The following is a 19324-nucleotide window of genomic DNA, read 5'->3' as shown; positions in this document are numbered from 1 at the left end:
AGGGCATTCCCTAGGTTCTCTGAGAAGACGAGGAGAAGAAAGAAGAGACGGAGACGACGAACCAAGTCTTCTATGACCGAGAACTCTCTCTTCTTGCACGAACTCTAGAAGAAGGAGAAACAGAAGGGGCTGAGCGTCTACCCGAGGCAGGAATCCGATTTGAGGAAATATCTTCATAGTCCAAGGAGCGCCTATCCGTCGAATGGCGTCTCGACACCTCCGAGCGGGAGTGGTGTTCCTCTTCGTGAAATGTTACGATGAGTAGAAGAATCCTCAAAAGAAGGAGAACGCCGATTACAAGGAGAGCGCTCTTCCGACGAAACGCGCCTCGATCTCTTGATTGGGAGAGACAAATCCTTCCTTCTACGCGATCTCGATGCCAAGGAGTCCGCCAAGGCTGTGATCTGAGCTTGTAGGCCCGCTAGTACTCGAGAAGGAGAGTCCCCAGGATCTTCTTCCGAAGCAAGCTCAGCGCGAGGCGCGGGAGAAGGAGGGCGATCACCGGATCTCCTAGGCTTCTTTGCTTGCAAGGAAGCTACATCAGAAAAGTCTTCTGGGTGGCTGGACGCTAACGTACTGAAGGGAGCCTCCGCAGCCCTCTTCAACGGGCGTGACGCCTCCTTAGAGCTCCACCCACGCTTCGGCGAAGGAGAAGAGGATGACGAAAAACACTGGCGAAGAATATTCTTCTTCTTACGATACCAAGGCAGCCTGGGAGCGAACTTCAGGATCTGCCGAGGGACGCCTGACCGGTGGGGGCTCTCCCTAGCCCTCCTGCGGCTTTCGACTTTCCTCCTCCACTGGAACTGGGAGTATGGAAGAGTCTAGGCCTGGAGGCACTAAGGAGCCGGTCAGACGCACCCTCCACATCACTGGGTACACTGCACTTATCACCACTGACACTCTTACCTTGCTCAGTACGAAGATTCTTGTCTTCCTTAGAACACAAGGAAGCTTTTGAGGCCGCCGCCTCCGAAGACGAATCTACGGCTTCGGTGCGGGGAGCAGGAGCTGAGACCTGTGAGGAAGGTTCTAAAACTACATTAATGTTAGTTTCATTCTCACTCATTCTCGACCTGCTCGAGCTCCTAGAAGAAGCTTTACGTACCCTATCCCTTTCAAGTTTCCTAATATAAGAAGAAAGAGCCTTATATTCATCTCGTTCAAAACCTCACACTCTTGACACGGGTTACTAAACGAACATTCATTCCCCTACATTTAACACAGAAAGTGTGCAGGGTTCCACCGCAGCTTTCTGGTAACCTCACCTTACATCCATCGGTACACATACTCTAAACAAAACCGGAGTTTTGGAAACAGAATCAAAATCAGACATTCTACAGGAAAATCCAGCGCAAAGTCAATAACGGTCCACAATCAGCGTATGCCAAGCCAACATAGAGCGAATACGTCACCAAAATGTTCAAATCAATCTCCAGGCAAGCGAGAAATGAAGAATATATCGGAAGAAACGACAACAGTTGTTATCGCTTCAGCGACAGAAAAAAATCTGGCTGGAGAGATAGATTGGTTCATACGCCCGCCACCCAGCGGCGGGTAAGGTAGACCACCTGACCTACCTGTCGCGTGTGCCGCGAGATTTGAAATTCTGTCGGAACGTCGGAGACTATAGCTAAGTATATATCTGGCAGGGAAGTTCATGTACAAAAACTAAAGATTGTTCAGAGTTATCCCCAAACTCTTCACAACAACCAGAACTCAAAAACACATTACGCACACATACATAAAATTTTCAACAAAAAAAATTAATACTCATCTAAGAAGATATCACAAGAGTTCCTTACTGAACAATAGTGAACGGCCGCCAGTGCAACATCTAGCACTTTTGTCAGCAGAAAGTCTAGAACATATCTAATAGAAGGTATGTACAAATTTAAGGATCGGTGTTAGCTCCTATACCCAGGATCGTATCCGCAGACACGAAAGGACCTAGAGAAAAACATTTCTCATAGGTCACACGAACATCTCTCAAGTAGAGAGATGCAAATACTGAGTTGCATCTCCAAAATGTCGCTTCCAAGATGTTCTTTAGTGACATATTCTTTTGAAACGAGAGAGACGTCGCTACTGCTCTCACTTCATGAGCTTTCACTCTCAAGAGTCGAAACGCGTCGTCAGGACAGATCTTATGCGCGTCTGTAATGACGTTTCTCACAAAGAAGCTAGAGCATTCTTAGACATCAGTCTTGTGGGGTCTTTTACCGTGCACCAAAGACCTTGTCTAGAGCTCCCCATCTGGTTTTTTCTCTGAAGGTAGAATTTTAGTGCTCTTACAGGACAAAGAGATCTTTCTGCTTCTCTACCGATGAGACTTGATAAGCCTTTAAATTCAAAGGTCTTAGGCCAGGGATTCGAGGGGTTCTCGTTTTTAGCTAAAAATAATGCTTTAAACAAGCAAATGGCTGAGTCTCCCTTGAATCCTACTTTATCCTCTAGGGCATGTAGCTCACTAATTCTTTTGGCTCTTGCTAAAGATAAGAGGAATAAGCATTTCCTTGTTAAGTCTCGAAACGAAGCCAGATGAGGAGGTTCGAACCTTTCAGATGACAGGAACTTGAGCACTACATCTAGGTTCCAGCTAGGAGGAGCCGGTTCCCTAGACTTTGTAGTTTCAAAGGATCTTATAAGATCGTGGAGATCCTTATTATCTGCAAGATCTAGGCCTCTATTCCTGAAGACTGCTGAAAGCATGCTCCTGTATCCCTTTATTGTGGATACAGATAGATGAGAGTCTTCTCTTGGGAACAACAAGAAATCAGCGATTTCGGTCAGAGAGGTAGTGGAGGAGGACAACTTCTTCGACTTGCACCACCTTTTAAAAACTTCCCACTTAGACTGATATACTCGTCTAGTGGAGGCTCTGTGGGCTCTCGCGATCGCGCTTGCAACCTTGCGAGAAAACCCTCTCGCTCTGACAAGTCTTTCGATAGTCGAAAGGCAGTCAGAGCAAGAGCGGGGAGGTTTTGATGATACCTCTCGAAGTGTGGCTGTCTGAGAAGATCCATCCTTCTTGGAAGGAATCTGGGAAAACCTACTGTCCACTCCACCACCTCTGTGAACCAATCTTGTGCCGGCCAAAAGGGGGCTATCAGGGTCATCCTTGTCCCCTTTGAAGCCACAAATTTCTTCAGTACTTGTCCCAGGATCTTGAAAGGTGGAAAAGCGTAGACGTCTACATGAGACCAGTCTAGCAGGAAGGCGTCGACTATCAGAGCTCTGGGGTCTTCTACCACAGAGCAAAAGACTTCCAGTCTTTTGGAGAGGAATGTGGCAAAGAGATCCACATGAGGAGTCCCCCAAAGAGACCAGGGACTCTGACACACTTCTGAGTGGAGGGTCCACTCTGTGTGAAGGACCTGGTTCCTCCTGCTCAGCCTGTCTGCCCTTACGTTCCTTACTCCCTGAACAAATCTCGTAAGAAGGGAGATGTTCCTCTGGGAAGTCCAAAGCAGCAGGTCTCTTGCTAGTTCGTAAAGGAACAAGGAGTGAGTCCCTCCTTGTTTCCGAATGTAGGCAAGCGCGGTGGTGTTGTCCACATTTACTTGAACTACTCTGTTTGACACAAAAGGTTCTAGGTTCTTCAGTGCCAGGTGTACGGCAAAGAGTTCTTTGCAGTTTATGTGCCAGGACACCTGTGCTGCTTCCCAGGTGCCTGACACCTCTCTCGTACCTAATGTTGCTCCCCAACCCTTCTCCGACGCGTCGGAGTATAACACTAGGCTTGGGTTCTGAACCTCCAGGGAGATTCCCTTGTTCTCCTTCAACGGGGGCAACCACCATTCTAAGTGAGGCTTCATCTCCCTGGAATGGGGAAGAAGTCTGATAGACGTCCGGTCTTCCAACTCCATGACCTCTTGAGGAAGAATTGAAGCGGACGTAAATGAAGTCTTCCTAGAGGAAAGAACTGTTCGAGCGAGGAAAGGGTCCCTAGAAGGCTCAACCATTCCCTCGCCGAAGTCCGTTCTTTCCCTAAGAAGAGAGAGACTTTCTCCAAGCCTTTCACGAGTCTCTCTTGCGAAGGAAATACTCGAAAACCCCGAGAATCCATCTGAATACGCAGATAGACATGTTCTGTCTGGGGGTCAGCTGAGACTTCTCGAGGTTTACGAGTAATCCCAACGACTTGATCAGTTTCAGGGTCAAAATAAGGTCCTCCAAACACTGCCTCTCTGGTCTGGCTCTGATGAGCCAGTCGTCCAGATACAGAGAGATATTTACACCCTTGAGGTGAAGAAACCTTGCCACATTTTTCATCAGGCTTGTGAAGACCTGAGGAGCTGTGGACAGGCTGAAACACAAGGCCCTGAACTGAAAGATCCTTCCCCCCGTCATGAAACGGAGGTACTTCTTCGACGAAGGGTGAATCGGGACGTGAAAATAAGCGTCCTGGAGATCCAGAGAAACCATCCAATCTCCTTGGCGCAGAGCCGAAAGGACTGAGGCAGAAGTCTCCATGGAGAACTTCTCCTTCTGAACAAATTTGTTCAGAGCGCTGACGTCTAGAATTGGTCTCCAGCCCCCCGAGGCCTTTGCAACCAGGAAAAGGCGATTGTAAAATCCCGGGGAGTTTTGATCCAGCACTAGCTCTATCGCTCTCTTGTCCCACATCTAATCCACCATTAGTCGAAGAGTATCCCTCAGCACAGGGTCCTTGTATTTGGCGGACAGTTCCCGCGGAGTTGAAGTCAGGGGAGGACTGTCCTGGAAGGGGATACAGTATCCCTTCCTTATCACAGACATTGAAGAAGCGTCCGTGTTGATGCGTGCCCAGGCCTCTGCAAATCCTAGGAGCCTGGCACCTACTGGTGTTTGGAAGGGCGTAGATTCACTTTCCCTTCTTAAAGGGACGGAAGGCAGATCTACCTCTCAGGAGCCTTCCTTTTAGAGGGAGCTCTGGAGGGAGGGCCTCCTCGAAAGGGCTGAAGAGACGTACTCGGCCCTTTCTTCTCAACTGTTGCAGCAGGTCTCTTCTTTCTTAGAGATTGAATGAGAAGGTCTTGCGTCGCCTTCTCAGTTAGTGATCGGGAAATGTCCTTCACTAACTGAGAAGGAAACAAAAAGTCAGACATGGGAGCGTAAATAAGTGCTGCTCTTTGAGAGTGGGAGAACGCCTTGGTCAGAAAAGCACTGAATACCGTCCTCTTCTTCAGTAGTCCCGCTCCAAATAGAGGAGACTTCTAAGGAGCCATCTTGTACTGCCTTGTCGATGCACGACAAGATACAAAGAAGGACTTCTGGGTCGAGACCCTCTGAGTCATGCGCCTTCTTAGACATCACCCCAAGGGACCAATCCAAGAAATTAAAAACTTCCAAAACATGGAAGAGTCCCTTGAGGAGATGATCTAGCTCGGAAATGCCCCAAGTCACGCGAGCAGAGTTCAGTCCATGTCTTCTTGAAGCATCAACTAATGTAGAGAAGTCTGCTTCAGCCGAGGATGGGAGAGAAAGACCCATATTCTCCCCCGTTTTATACCAAATGCCCCTTCTGCCTGCAAGTCTCGCTGGGGGCATGCAGAAGACCGTCCTGACAAGATCCTTCTTCGTTTCCATCCATGCGTTAAGAGACTGAAGAGCCCTCCCTCTTCATAGAGATGGTAGGTCTCATTTCCAAGAAAGATGAAGACTTAGGGGCCTTTGCACTTGAAAACAGAGCGCGCGGAGGAGGAGGAGCGGCAGGAGTTAACGCGTCCCCATATTCCTGAAGCAGAAGGGCTGTCAAGACTTTGTAACTTGAGAGTCCTTCCCTACCACGAGCCTCGTCTTCTGAATTCTCGTCTACACCGGGATCCAAAGGAGAATCCGCTTCAAAATCAGGAAGTCTTCTATCCGTGGGAGACAAACTCCTGATAGGAGAGGGACTGAGAGAATGTACTGAGTCCCTCTTGAAAAAAGTTGGCGCCTCGCGTCTGGTTGGCGCTTCAAGCCTGGCTGGCTCCTTGCGCCTGGCTGGCTCCTCGCCCCTGGTTGGCGCCTCGCGCCTGGCTGGCGTCTCGCTACTGTCTGGCGCCTCGCTCCTGTCTGGCGCCTCGCGCCTGGCTGGTTCCTCGCGCCTGGTTGGCGCCTCGCGCCTGGCAGGCTGCTCGTGTCTGGAAGGCTGTTCGTGCCTGAAAGACTCTTCTTGTCTGTCTGGCGCCTCGCGCTTGGAAGTAAACTCGTGTTTGGCTGGCGCCTCGCGCCTGGTATACGCCTCTCTCGCGCTTGGTCTCTCATGCCTGGTTGGCGCCTCGCGCCTGGCAGGTGAAAGAAGACGAGACTTCTTAACAGGAAGCGCAACGTCCTTCTTGCAAGGAGGATCTCTAGCAAGGACTCCGACCAAGGAGGCTAGCTGCTCTTGAACGGCTAGTAGGATCCTCTTTGAAGTTTCTCCAACGTCCTCTTCAATGGGAGGAGAGGGAGACCTCGAAGGAGTACGCTCAGCTATGTCCATGCAGGGAGACGTCGATACTACCTTCGCCTTCTTGATCCAGGAGGGAGCTTCATCCGAGAAGCGTTCGGGGCTCGAGTTCAAGGAAGGTTCTTTCCAATGCCTTTTCAGGGGCCTGGAAAGATCCGAGTCCTTCCATCCTCGTTTAGGTGAAGGAGAGATAGACGAAGAGAAACACTCTCGCAGGACGCTTTTTCTAAAGCGGTCCTGAGCAGTCTGTTGCGAGACAGAGCCTGCTGAAGGGACGTCTGACCGTTGGGAATTCTCCACGACCTCCTTAAGGCTTTCGACTTTCCTTCTCCTCTGGGCATGGGAGCTTGGAAGAGGTCTAGGCCTGGGAGCGTCGCAGAGACGATCAAACACCCCCTCCACAACACTGGGAGCACTCACTTCTCTGAACAAGTCACTGTCACTATCCTTACCTTGCATGGCCGCCATTTTGGATCTCATCTTGTGAATAGTAGCCTTCAGGTCGGCAATTTCAGAGGCCGATTCTGATTGCAAAGCCTGTGAAGGTCCCGATCCAGAGGGAGAATCAAAAACATTATCAATAGGAGAGATAGACTCAATAAAAGGCTCAATAGGCCTTGTACTCACACCCTTTGATGCAGCCCGTCTAACTCTATCCCTCTCTAACTTCCTCAAGTAAGAAGTTAGTCTTTTCCATTCTTCCGCATTCAACCTTTCACATTCATGACAGGTATTAGTTAAAGAACATTCAAACCCTCTACATTTACAACATACAGTGTGAGGATCAACTGAAGCCTTCGGTATCCTCACCTTGCAGCCTCCATTCACACACATTCTCACACTAACACTTGAATCAGACATTCTGTAGAAAAATCAAAAAGCAAGTCCAAATCCAGTCCACAGTAGCGAATGCCAAAACAACGATCCAGGTACGTCACCAAAAAGTCCGATGAAAAGAAGATCAATTGCTTTGAAATAAGATTTCAGGTCAGGAGGTAGTAACAACAATGTTGATACCACCGGCGACAGAGAAAATATGATAGAAAACGGGAATGGTTCCTAGTCCTGCCACCCAGGGCAGGCAGGTAGATCACCTGACCTAACTGTAGCGAGTGGCGCGAAATTTGAATTTCTGTCGGGGACGACGGAGTCTTAGCTAAGTATATATCTGACAGGTAAGTTGATTGTATGAAAAATGGTACTTTAACATGATAAAGTCACTTACTTGTGGGCTGTGTGAGGTATATCACTGACACAAATAGTGCAATAAATTTTTTCGCCATTCTCACATTTGTCTTGTACATTGCTTCTACGGGGCCTGAAAATAAGAAAACCATTAACAATTCCCCTCATGAACCAAACAAAAACTTCTTTCAGTTTTCTTTTGAAGACTGAAAAAGAAACCCACAAAATTACTGTGTATAACGTGTTTACTTATAAGTATTTACATTTTATTTTGCTCAACACTCAAGTACTTTCAGGCCCTATCTGTGGCCCTTATTCAGATGTGTAGGTTGTCAGCCTGGGTCAAGGCCCATGCTGACAACCTACACATCTCTTGAAAAAGGGCCACTGTAGGGCCTGAAAGTACTTGAGTGTTGAGCAAAATAAAATGTAAATACTTATAAGTAAACACGTTATACACAGTAATTTTGTGGGTTTCTTTTTCAATTCCCCTCATCTTGTATATGTAATAAATTAAGTTTCAACAATTTTCCTTCCTGAAACCCAGATGACAACACCATTTCTCCTTGAAAGTTAACCCATAACAAACAAATAAAAAAATACACAAAATCTGTTATAGAGGTATAAGCTAGTTATTCTAACTCTCAAGTTATTCTTGACATTTTCTATCTTTCAAAATAGCTTCTATAAAATATGTAGACCATGGAAATACGAACTAATTGGGGATACCAATACTGACCATCCAATGAATAGTATATTCCTCTAATTTGCTTAAACATACCAAGCAAGATATAAAAAATTTTAAGAATAATTTATTTTTTTTAGGTATAAAGGCAGAGCCTATCACATATAAATATTCTTCAGTGCAAACTGGAGTGCTTATTGTTCTTGGTATAATGGGTGCAGGGACAGAGCAGGGCAGGAGAGGTGGGTTCAAATTATAAAGGCTCAGTTTGCACATCTAGGAACAATATATAAAAAATGATATTGTTATGATACAATAAAGTAGTTTGTTCATACTTACCTGGCAGATATATATATAGCTGTATTTTCTGAAGTCCGACAGAATTTCAAAAACTTCCGGCGTACGCAGTGGTCGGCCAGGTGGTTAGTACCCATTCCCGCCGCTGGGAGGCAGGTATCAGGAACCATTCCCATTTTCTATTCATAATTTTTATTTTCCACTGTCCCCGATGGGAGGGGAGGTGGGTGGGTACTTGATTATATATATCTGCCAGGTAAGTATGAACAAACTTTATTGTATCATAACAATATCATTTTGTTCATGAAACTTACCTGTCAGATATATATATAGCTGAATCCCACCGTTGGAGGTGGGAAGGGACAGATTAGAAGGATTTTGGGAAACAAATGCATGCAGATGATTTACATCTTGGTTCCACCTGTTAGCATAGCTGACTTCGTGATTACTGTCACCCAAGTCTGCTTCTGCTTTACTAGAGTTGCCAGCGAGGTAGAGACCTATAAAGCTGGTGCACTCTAGATGATCTGTCAACGGGGGCGTGACCACAATGTGACTAGATCATATTGACCATACCATGAGGGCTAAGAAGTAAAATAAATATATATATATATATATATATCACCACCTGACCAACCTAGCCAAAGTTAAGGTGTTTTAACTAAGGCTTAAGAGTTAAGAAGTCGCCATTGGCGGCGACTCAATAACTAAATTAAGAGCTCTTCCTAACCATTTTCTACAGGATAGGATGAGTGGTACTTCTTGCCCCCCCAAGATTGTGTCTGCAGACACGTATGGCCCTAGCGAGCAGCAGATCTCATATGCCGTCTTCACATCCCGCAGGAAGTGTGAAACGAACACAGAGTTGCTTCGCTAAAACGTGGTACTCAGTATGTTACTGAGTGCCATGCTCTGTTGAAATGCTTCGACGGCGCGCCCTCACCTCGTGAGCATTCAGATCAACAGATTTCAATCTTGTTGCAAACACAATGAAGGAGCCTTTTTGAAAGAACTCCTTAACACTAAAGCCAGGGTGTTCTTCGATATGGGCAAGTCTGGTCTTTTTCGGAACACTGCAGATTGCCCGAAGGACTTCGACTTTCTTGAGTTTTATGTAGATAAAACTTGAGAGACCCGACAAGGCACAGGACTCTCTCTGGCTCCTGCCCACGCCACAACGGAAGGCTTAGAGAACACACCGCCTTGTGTCCTCTAAAGCCAAAACTTCTGACGATGGCTTAAAACCTCACTAACCCTCTTTGTCGTATCTAGGGTGGTTAGAAGAAGGCCTTTCTGATCACGTGCAAGAAGTTAACAGGTAGAAGAGGTTCGAATGCTTTGACATCAAGAACTTCAGACTACGTTAAATTCCATATTGAAAGCTTCGATCTGGACATGCACAGTCAGTCCGTCTGTACTAAAGTCAGGTGACTGACCAGTTGACCAGTCAGACGAATCAAGGACAGCAAGGCTGTACCCTGAAGACCATAAGGCACTTCTTTCGCTGAAGGATGAGTGTCTGGACTGCCTGGGCGATTCAAGCTATAAGCAAAACCTTGGGGGTTGTATTCAAACGCAACCCAACGTCGTCAGCGAATCAACTCCTGAGCAACTCCTGACTCGAGCTTCTGGTGCCAGGAGAAAAGAGCAAGGAGCAAAAAGGCGATTCAGTCCCGAAGGACGAATGCCTGACAGTCCAACCTGGTCTCATGTTACACGATCATCAGGGGTGTATAAACGCAACCGACTTCGTCAACAAGCAACTCAGGGCTACTATATGTCGCCTGATCTCGCACGAGTGTCTGACTCCGAGAAAACAGGTGAGACAAAAAGTAGATGGTGAGCGAGTTTCGAGATTCCACAGAACTCAAAGATCGTGAAGGGCTTTGTTGTTTGACAGAAGCAAATCTCTAAGCCCAAAGGCCGTCAACAACATATTTGCGTACTCTTTAATAGTTGTGACTGCCAGCTTATCCCATTCTTCAGACGGAAAGGGAAGACGGTAATCTATTCCTGTCAACATCTAGATAGTCTGAACGTGGTCAGACTCAGAGCGGAGAGGTTATAGGTACCTTTCGTGTTAGAGTAGACCGACTCTCTCGGAAAAGGTCCTTGGAAAGTGAACTAGGAAGGACGTGACCTCTGTGAATCTAGGATCTTGAAGGCCAACATGGGGCGATCAGCGTCATTGTCGCTCCCTGTGACGTCATAAATCATTCTTTATTACATTTCCTTAAAAGCGTATTGAAAAAAGGGTTTGGGGGGGGAGGGGGGAAAAAAGGGGAAAAAAGAGACCTCCAAACATCAATCCCCAGTTCACAATATCATAGGATGGCGTTTAATGGTACCGCTCCCGGATCGAGAATAAGGGAGCAGAGAAGAAGAAGCCTCTTCGTCCTCAACATAGCGAAGAGATGAATGAAAGGACGTCCCTAAAGTCTCCACAACTCTCAACATACTTCTAAAGAAAGATTCCACTCGGAAGTCAGTAGTTGCTGCCGTCGATCGAGACGATTCGTACGGACTTCTGCAATCCTGTAACGAACCTCTAGAGGATCGTTACATTCTATGCCTGTTGTTATAATAGGCTCTTTCTCGTAAACCCGAACAGAGACCGAGAGAAGATACTTACTAAGATATGAGAGAGCTGTGGAAGATCAGAGTTGATATGGACCACTGGTTCCAAAAACTCGTTTCGAGGACTGGAGGGACGACCGAATTGCTTCCACTTCTTTCAGATTATGATCCAGGACATCTGAAACCCTCTCCAGATGTCCGGCACCTTCTTTCTATCACCTCAGGTGATACTTGACGCACTGAGAGATGTGCAGAATCATTCCTAGATCTCGAATAAAATTTCAGTTTCCCGGTAGGAAAAACATGTAGAGGACTGAATTGCAGTCTATTCAGGGAAACAAACTTCTTTAGGAAGGAAATGGTCCCCAGCAAGCTCATCCATTCCCTCAAACAGTATGTTTACTTCCCTAATAAGGCTGCGCTTTGCTAAGCAGGAGAGCATATAATAGTGCAATGTTGCGGTAGACTCGTAGTCCTATACCGTGCGGTAACGAGCACCGAAAGGAGTAAGAGATATCTCTGTTGAACATAGTAAGGCAAAACGAATGCAATGTTTATTCATTCATGTAAGAAATCCCCTCAATCTTAGGCTAAAGTCCGTGATTGTAGGGCAGAGATACAGTTAGTCAGTCAATCCCGCAGGAGAGAGAGACGTAAGCTACCGCGCATGACAGCGCACGAGCTGGTACTGGCTCAGTTGGACTGGAGGACAGACACAGCAGCAGCTTACGATTGTCATCTCTTAACTTTATGTCTGGGTTGCCAGCTACCCTATTCTACGAAGAAATAGGTCCGTTATTTTTGAGCAGAAAGAGACTCTCAAGCTGGTATATTTAAGCGAAACAGAAAACGCTAAATATATAGATGAGTTTGTGTCGTCATAACACTACCATACAACGGTAAAAGATAAATCGGAAACTCCTGGAAGGCTGCAGGGAGTAACGATTAAATGTCCTTAAAATAATAGACAATAGACCTCTCGGTTGCCATCCGAAGAGGTAACTACAGCAAGCGTATATGACTTGAACCAACCAGTAGTAAAATAACGCAAGGCAAAATATGATATTATATTACAATAAAGTTTGTTCATACTTACCTGGCAGACATATATATAGCTGAATTCGGAAATACAGCTACATACATATCTGACAGGCAAGTTTCATGAACAAAACTTAGAGAATCGAAGCAGACAGCTCAAGCTTCTTATGTTATTGGACATAAGCGTTCATTGACGTAGTCTACAAGTCTATTTCTTGTACGAGTCTGCGAATGATGAATGAGAGCTCTTCCGAATCTTGTCAAGAAGAGCTTATCCGCTTACGCAATATAAAGTTAATGAGATGTTTGTCAATGAGAACTAACCCATTTACGGGACAAAGAGATATTTTGTCAATGAGGGGATATCCACTTACTTGACAAAACGATAGTATATTGTCAATGGGGGAAAGTCACTGAATTGACAAAACGTAATCCAGGAAGTCGAGCATATTATTTTTCCGGTTCCCGTATCAATCGAGGATGGGGCAAGAATCCTGATAAGAGACTGGGCTTTCAGCAGGTAGGACCCCGATGTTCAACTTCGGCAGCGTAGTCCCGAACTTAGGAACTAACAAAATCTATCATCTGAAAAGCCCTTTCAGATGGACTAAAAAGCTTGCAACTTAAATTTATTGGCAGTATGGCAAAGGAAGTCCTGTCTTGTGCTTTCCTGAAGAGCGTCCTCTTGATGAGTGCTTTTGCAAGAATCCTACCGAAAGTAGTCGAGCATCATGACGTGTAGGACGTCGAGCTTCTACATAACCCGTAACTGCCTTATCACAAAGTCTTGACTGCGGAAGAGCAAACGAGATCTTCCCTTGAGCTTTCCTTAACTCCATCCACCTATGTGAAAAGCAATATTAATTGATAAAGACCTCTTGAATTCACGAAACCCAATGTCTTGCTGGGTTTCGAAGAAGAAGTTGTCTGTTCACTTTAAGCTTCCTCCGAAGCACTGCCTACTTCACATTCTTTGCAGGTGAGGTAGAAGGTATCACCGAAGGTAGAGGTAAAAATTCTTTAGGCCCAAATCTGAAACAAGAGCTTGAAGAGTTCAACAGAAACTTCAGCCAGGCGACACCCTGGCGTGCGCTGGTGCCGCTCGGCGTCCACTGGAGCGCGCGCGCTCGGCGTCCACTGGCGCCACGTCGGCGTTCCACTGGCGCGTGCTTGGAGTGAAACCCGGCGCGCGCCATGACGTCCATCGAGCGTCCCATCCAAGCCGAGCGTCCAAAGAAGCGTGCAGAAAAGCGTCACGCTCCTAACAGGCGTCAAAACAAGCGAGAGAAACTGCCTTCAGGGAAGAGCGAGATACATCTCGGAGAGAAATCCGACTGTACGAAGCAGTCTCAGGAGAAGGGTTGACCGTGTGAGAATAAGACGGGCGACAGAACGCCTTCTTATTCTCACAGTAATAAAGCTCGGACGTCCGCTCTCAAAAAATGTTATTGTTATTATACAATTAAGTTTGTTCATACTTACCCTGGCAGAATATATATATAGCTGATTTTTTCATGACGTCCGACAGAAATTTCAAAACTCGCGGCACACGCAGTGGGCGGCCAGGTGGTAGTACCCATTCCCGCCGCTGGGAGGCGGATATCAGGAACCATTCCCATTTTCTATTCATATTTTTTATTAATGCCTCTGTCTCCTGAGAGGGGGAGAGGGTGGGCACTTTAATTATATATATCTGCCAGGTAAGTATGAACAAACTTAATTGTATAATAACAATAACATTTTGTTCATGCCACTTACCTGACAGATATATATATAGCTGAATCCCACCTTCGGATGGTGGGAAGAGACAGAATAGGATTTTTTGGGAAACTTAAATTAAGTAGATGATATACATCTTGGTTCCTTACCTGTTTGCAAAGTATAGACTATGTGATTACTGTCACGTAAGGCTGCTTTTGCTTAATCACAGAGTTGCCAGCCAGGTGGAGACCTGTAGTGATGGTGCGCTCTGGATGATCTGTCAAACGGCGGTGCGAGACCCTCAGCGTGACAAGATCATCGAGGCCATACAAATGAGGGCAACGAAGCAACTGACCACCACCTGACCAACTATACACAAAACCCCTTAACACTAACTAAATGATGGGAGATCTTCACATAAGACTCACCACAACCTAAAAACACAACAACCTAACTTAAACTTAACTAAGGAATAGGGAAAGAGCTACTTCCGGACACCAATACTGTGTCCGCAGAAACGTATGGCCCCAGTGCATTACAATCGTCATAGATCGTTCTCACATCCCTTAGGTAATGTGAGGCGAAGACGGAGTTGCTCCTCCAAAAGGTGCAATCAAGGATGTCCTTGATTGACATGTTCTTTTGGAAGGCAAGAGAGGTAGCGACGGCTCGTACTTCGTGCGCTTTTACTCGGAAGAGGCTCAAATCAGTCTTCTGGAAAGATGAATGAGCCTCCCGAATGGTGTCCCTTAGAAAGAAAGCCACAGCATTCTTCGATAAAGGTAACTCTGGCCTCTTCACAGAGCACCAGAGTACCTGAGGGACCTCTTACCTCTTTAGTTCTATGCACGTAGAAACTTGAGAGCCCTTACCGGGCAAAGGACTCTCTCTGGTTCTTGGCCCACCAGACTGACATACCCTTGATCTCGAAAGTCTTCAGGCCAAGGGTTCGAAGGATTTTCATTCTTCGCCAAGAAAGATGGGTTCAACGAGCAGACAGCATTGTCCCCTTTGAAGCCCATTAACTTGCTAAACGCTTGAATTCACTAACTCTCTTAGCCGTCGCAAGAGAAGTTAGGAAAAGAGCCTTCCTTGTCAGGTTTCGAAGAGACGCTGTCTTCGAAGCGGATTCCGAAAGGATTGTTCGACATAATGGAATTTCAGGACTACATCCAGATTCCATGATGGAGGTCTCATTTGAGGAACCTTCGAGGTCTCGAAAGACTTCAAAAGGTCATGAAGATCCTTGTTGTCAGACAGGTCTAGGCCTCTGTGCCTAAAAAAAAAAACCGCTGACAACATGCTTTTGTATCCTTGATGGAGGGACCGCTAATTTCTGCACATTTCTGAGAAATAGCAGAAAATCAGCTATCTGGTTCACAGAGGTCGAGGAAGAGGAAACTCCCTCCTTTTTACACCATGCCCGGAAGGAAGCCCACTTCGACTGGTAAACAGCTCTTGTGGAAGCACGTCTCGCCTGTGCGATTGCTCTCGCAGCTGCTTTCGAAAAACCTCTCGCTCTGGCCAACTTTTCGATAGTCTGAACGCAGTCAGACTCAGAGCGGGGAGAGGTTTTGGTGAAACCTTTCGAAGTGAGGCTGTTTGAGTAGATCTTTCCTCCAGGGCAATGTCCTTGGAAAGTCTACAAGGAAAGACATGACCTCTGTGAACCATTCTCTCGTGGCCACATCGGAGCGATCAGGGTTAACCTTGTCCCTTCCGAGGCCGCAAAACTTCCTCATGACTTCCCCCCCCAGAATCTTGAATGGTGGGAAGGCATATAGGTCTAGGCCCGTCCAATTCCAAAGCAAAGCGTCTACCGCGATTGCTTCTGGATCCAGGACCGGGGAGCAGTAAACAGGAAGTCTCTTGTTCCTTGACGTTGCGAATAAGTCGACCAGTGGACGTCCCCACAGCGTCCACAGGTCTCGACAAACGTCCTCGTGCAAGGTCCATTCCGTCGGAAGGACTTGGTACTCGACGACTGAGGTGGTCTGCCCTGACGTTTTGCACTCCTGCAATGAATCTCGTCAGGATAGTCACCTTCTTTCTTTTTGCCCACAGCAGAATCTCTCTCGCTAGGGAGTACAACGTTCTGGAGTGTGTCCTCCCTGGTTTTTTAAATAAGCGAGTGCTGTGGTATTGTCCGAGTTTATCTGAACAATCTTGTTTTCCAAACTCTTCTCGAAGAACTGCAGGGACAGAAAGACTGCTGCCAGTTCTTTGACATTTATATGCCAGGCTACCTGTTCCCCTCTCCAGGAGCCTGACACTTCCTTCCCCCACCCCCCTAGTGTTTGCTCCCCATCCTGTGATGGAAGCGTCTGAAAACAACACTAGGTCGGGGCTCAAAAGACTTAGGGACACGCCCTCTTGAAGCTTCTGAGGGTCCAACCACCATCTTAGATGGTTCTTGATAGGAATCGATATTCTCAATACTGCATTGAGATCGTCTTTGGGCCTTCCACTCGTTCTGCAAGAAGAATTGGAGAGGCCTGATGTGCAGTCTTCCAAAGGAAACAAACCTTTCCAGCGAGGAAATGGTCCACCCCAGCAGGACTCATCCATTCCCTCGCCGAGCAAGTCTCTTTCCTTAGAAAGGCTGAGATCTTTTCTAAGCCTAGCCGCTGACGTTCCTGGGACGGAAACGCTCGAAAAGCCACTGAATCCATCTGAATCCCCAGATACACGATGGACTGTGTTGGGGTCAGATGCGACTTTTCGAGGTTGACCAGAAGTCCCAGGGACTTCGCTAAGGCTAAAGTGAACTGCAAGTCCTTCAGACACTTCTCTCTCGACGACGCTCTGATCAGCCAGTCGTCGAGGTATAGGGAAACTCTTATTCCAGAAGAGTGTAGCCACCTCGCTACATTCTTCATCACCACTGTGAAACACCATCGGAGCCGTGGTCAGTCCGAAGCACATAGCTCTGAACTGCCATACTTTGTTGTTCAAGACAAATCTTAGATACTTTCTTGAAAGAGGGTGGATCGGGATGTGGAAGTACGCGTCCTGCAAGTCTAAGGATACCATCCAGTCGCCCGGTCTCAAAGCTCCCAGAACAGAATGAGGCGTCTCCATTGTGAATTTGATCTTTTCCACGAAAAGATTGAGCCTGCTCACATCTAGAACTGGACGCCAACCTGACGACTGCTTTGGTACCAGGAAGATTCTGTTGTAAAAAACCTGGAGACTGCAGGTCCCGCGACTTTTGTTCCACCGCTCTTTTGTCGATCATCTGTTGAAGAAGATCGAACAAGACTTTCTTCTTTTCTCCTTGATAGGATGGAGAAAGGGTCTCTGGGAGTCGTAGAAAGAGGAGGAGTTCCAAAAAGGGGATATCTTGTACCCCTGCTCCACGATCTTGAGGGACCAAGAGTCCGTGTCTCTCTCTCTCGCTCCCGCAAAATACTTCAGTCTGGCTCGACTGGTGTCTGAAGGACATGCTTTTCACTTGGAAGGCTTTGGCTTAAAGGAAGCTCTTCCTCGTGAAAACCCTCTCCCTCGAGGAGCTGCTCTCGAGGGGGAGCCCCACGAAAGGGCTTAACTTTCTTCGGCGGACGAACTGCAGCCGAAGAGGTTGAAGGTACGGCTGACCGTCCAGTAGACTGGGCCAAAAGGTCCTGAGTAGCCTTCTCTTGTAAGCTGTTCGTCAGGTCCTTAATCAAAGTCTGGGGGAAGAGATGGTTCGAAAGAGGCGAAAAAAACAACAAATCCGCTTTCTGAGCTGGCGTCACCGAACGAGCTGTGAAATTGCACAGGCAAAGCTCTCTCTTTTTTAGTAAAGCTGTTCCAAAGTGAGATACGAGCTCCTCCGAACCATCCCTGACGGCTTTGTCCATACATGCTAACACGTTGGACAGCTCCCCAGACTAAGAGATTCTGGGCTTCTCGCTTGCATATCCAGAACTCCCAAACACCAGTCAAGGAAGTTGAAGACTTCCAGCGTCCTGAGCAGACCCTTCAAATGATGGTCAGTCTCCGACGCGGTCCAAGTTACCTTGGCAGAGGGTAAAAGCGACCTCCTCTGCAAATCCACAAGGCTGGAGAAATCTCCCTGAGCAGAAGAAGGGATACGAATTCCCACTTCATCTTTGGTTCTATACCAAATGCCCCCTTTTCCACTAAGTCTAGTAGGAGGTAATGCGAAGGTAGTTTACCTTGCTCTCTCCTTCGTATCATCCGTCCTGGAGCTTTTGAAAGCCGTTTTGTTGATAGAGAAGTTTTCATCTCTACAAACTCCGGGATTTCCCCAGTTTTAGATGAGGAAAACTGCGAAGGAGGAGGACTTGGAGCTGCGGCTGAAATTTATCTTCAAACAAAGACCGCAAGAGTCGTACGAGGACCTTATAGTCCGAGATAGAAGGGGCTGTAGCAGGTTCCTCTTCAGCCGATTCGGCAGAATTACTTAGCTCTCCTTCTTCTCTAAACGGAAGAGGAGACCGTCTGTCAGGAGAAGGCGTACTAATGGCGGGACTTTAGGGCCTTTATCAAAGGACCCCTATCCTTGATAGATGCAGCCTTAATACGGCTGTCTTCTATATGACGCTTACTGCTCGTTGACGGTATCTTAGAGCGTCCTGATGAGGACGAGCGTCCTCAGCGACCTTCCGAAGCAGTCTCACCTGCTCGAGAAGCGTCCTTTACATTTCTTCGCTGGTATACGTGCCTGTGCACGTAAACTAGCGTCTGGGGAAAGACTTCTTGATCAGAATCCCCAAAAACATCTTGAAAGGAGGTCTGAACGTCCTGGCGAGCTTCCTGCCAAGCGTCCTGTCTAGCGTCCGGTGAGCGGTTCCTGCCGAGAGTCCTGGTTCTAGCGACCTGGCGAGCGTCCTGACGAACGTCTTGCCTAGCGTCTGCCAAGCGTCCTGACGAACGTCCTGCCTTAGCGTCCTGCCAAGCGTCCTGACGAGCGTCCTTGACAAGCGTCCTGACGAAGCGTCTTGCCCAACGTCCTGCCGAACGTCCTCGTACAGAGCGTCCTCTCAAAAGCGTCCTGACGTAACGTCCTTCTAGCGGACGAACGAGATCGGCGAATAGCCGAAGGAGAAGCGATCGGCGAAGGAGACGAAGTCGGAGAAGGCGAAGGAGACTGCTTAGTCCTCTTGACAGGCAGTCTAAGGTCCTTCCTTCGCTTAGGCTCGACTGCTGCTGGGCGAAGTCCTCTGAGCCATAAGCGAGGATAGCTGGTCCTGAAGGGACAAAAGAATGTTCTTCGTAGGGGAAGAATGAGCAGAGGAAGCAGGACTGATCCTGTGATAAGACGAGGGGCGAGGCGAGGGGACGCCTCCATTCCTTCTCACAGGTACACGCTACCTGTTTCTCAGGTGTACGCGCCTGTGCACGCAACCTAGCGTCCTCATCGGAGGAAATCCTACCTCTCTTCTGAGGCGGAAAGACATCATAAGCGTCTTCCGACGAAA

At 47.4% G+C, this 19324-nt stretch overlaps 1 protein-coding gene across 2 annotated transcripts in view; it reads right to left on the bottom strand.

Moving 5' to 3' along the window:
• LOC135205750 (tyrosine-protein phosphatase 69D-like) overlaps positions 1 to 19324 on the bottom strand; it is a 472711-nt gene that overhangs the window by 425395 nt on the left and 27992 nt on the right. For both annotated transcript variants that reach the window (XR_010312592.1, XM_064236870.1), the window contains exon 2: positions 7641 to 7733. Coding sequence is in view for 1 of the 2 variants with exons in the window: in XM_064236870.1 (XP_064092940.1) it covers positions 7641 to 7719 (79 nt within the window). In the remaining variant the exon portion in view is untranslated. The remainder of the gene's footprint in view (positions 1 to 7640; positions 7734 to 19324) is intronic.

This window comes from Macrobrachium nipponense, chromosome 11, assembly GCF_015104395.2.
Source record: "Macrobrachium nipponense isolate FS-2020 chromosome 11, ASM1510439v2, whole genome shotgun sequence".
NCBI lineage: Eukaryota > Metazoa > Arthropoda > Malacostraca > Decapoda > Palaemonidae > Macrobrachium > Macrobrachium nipponense.
This window is presented reverse-complemented; position numbering and strand designations above follow the sequence as displayed.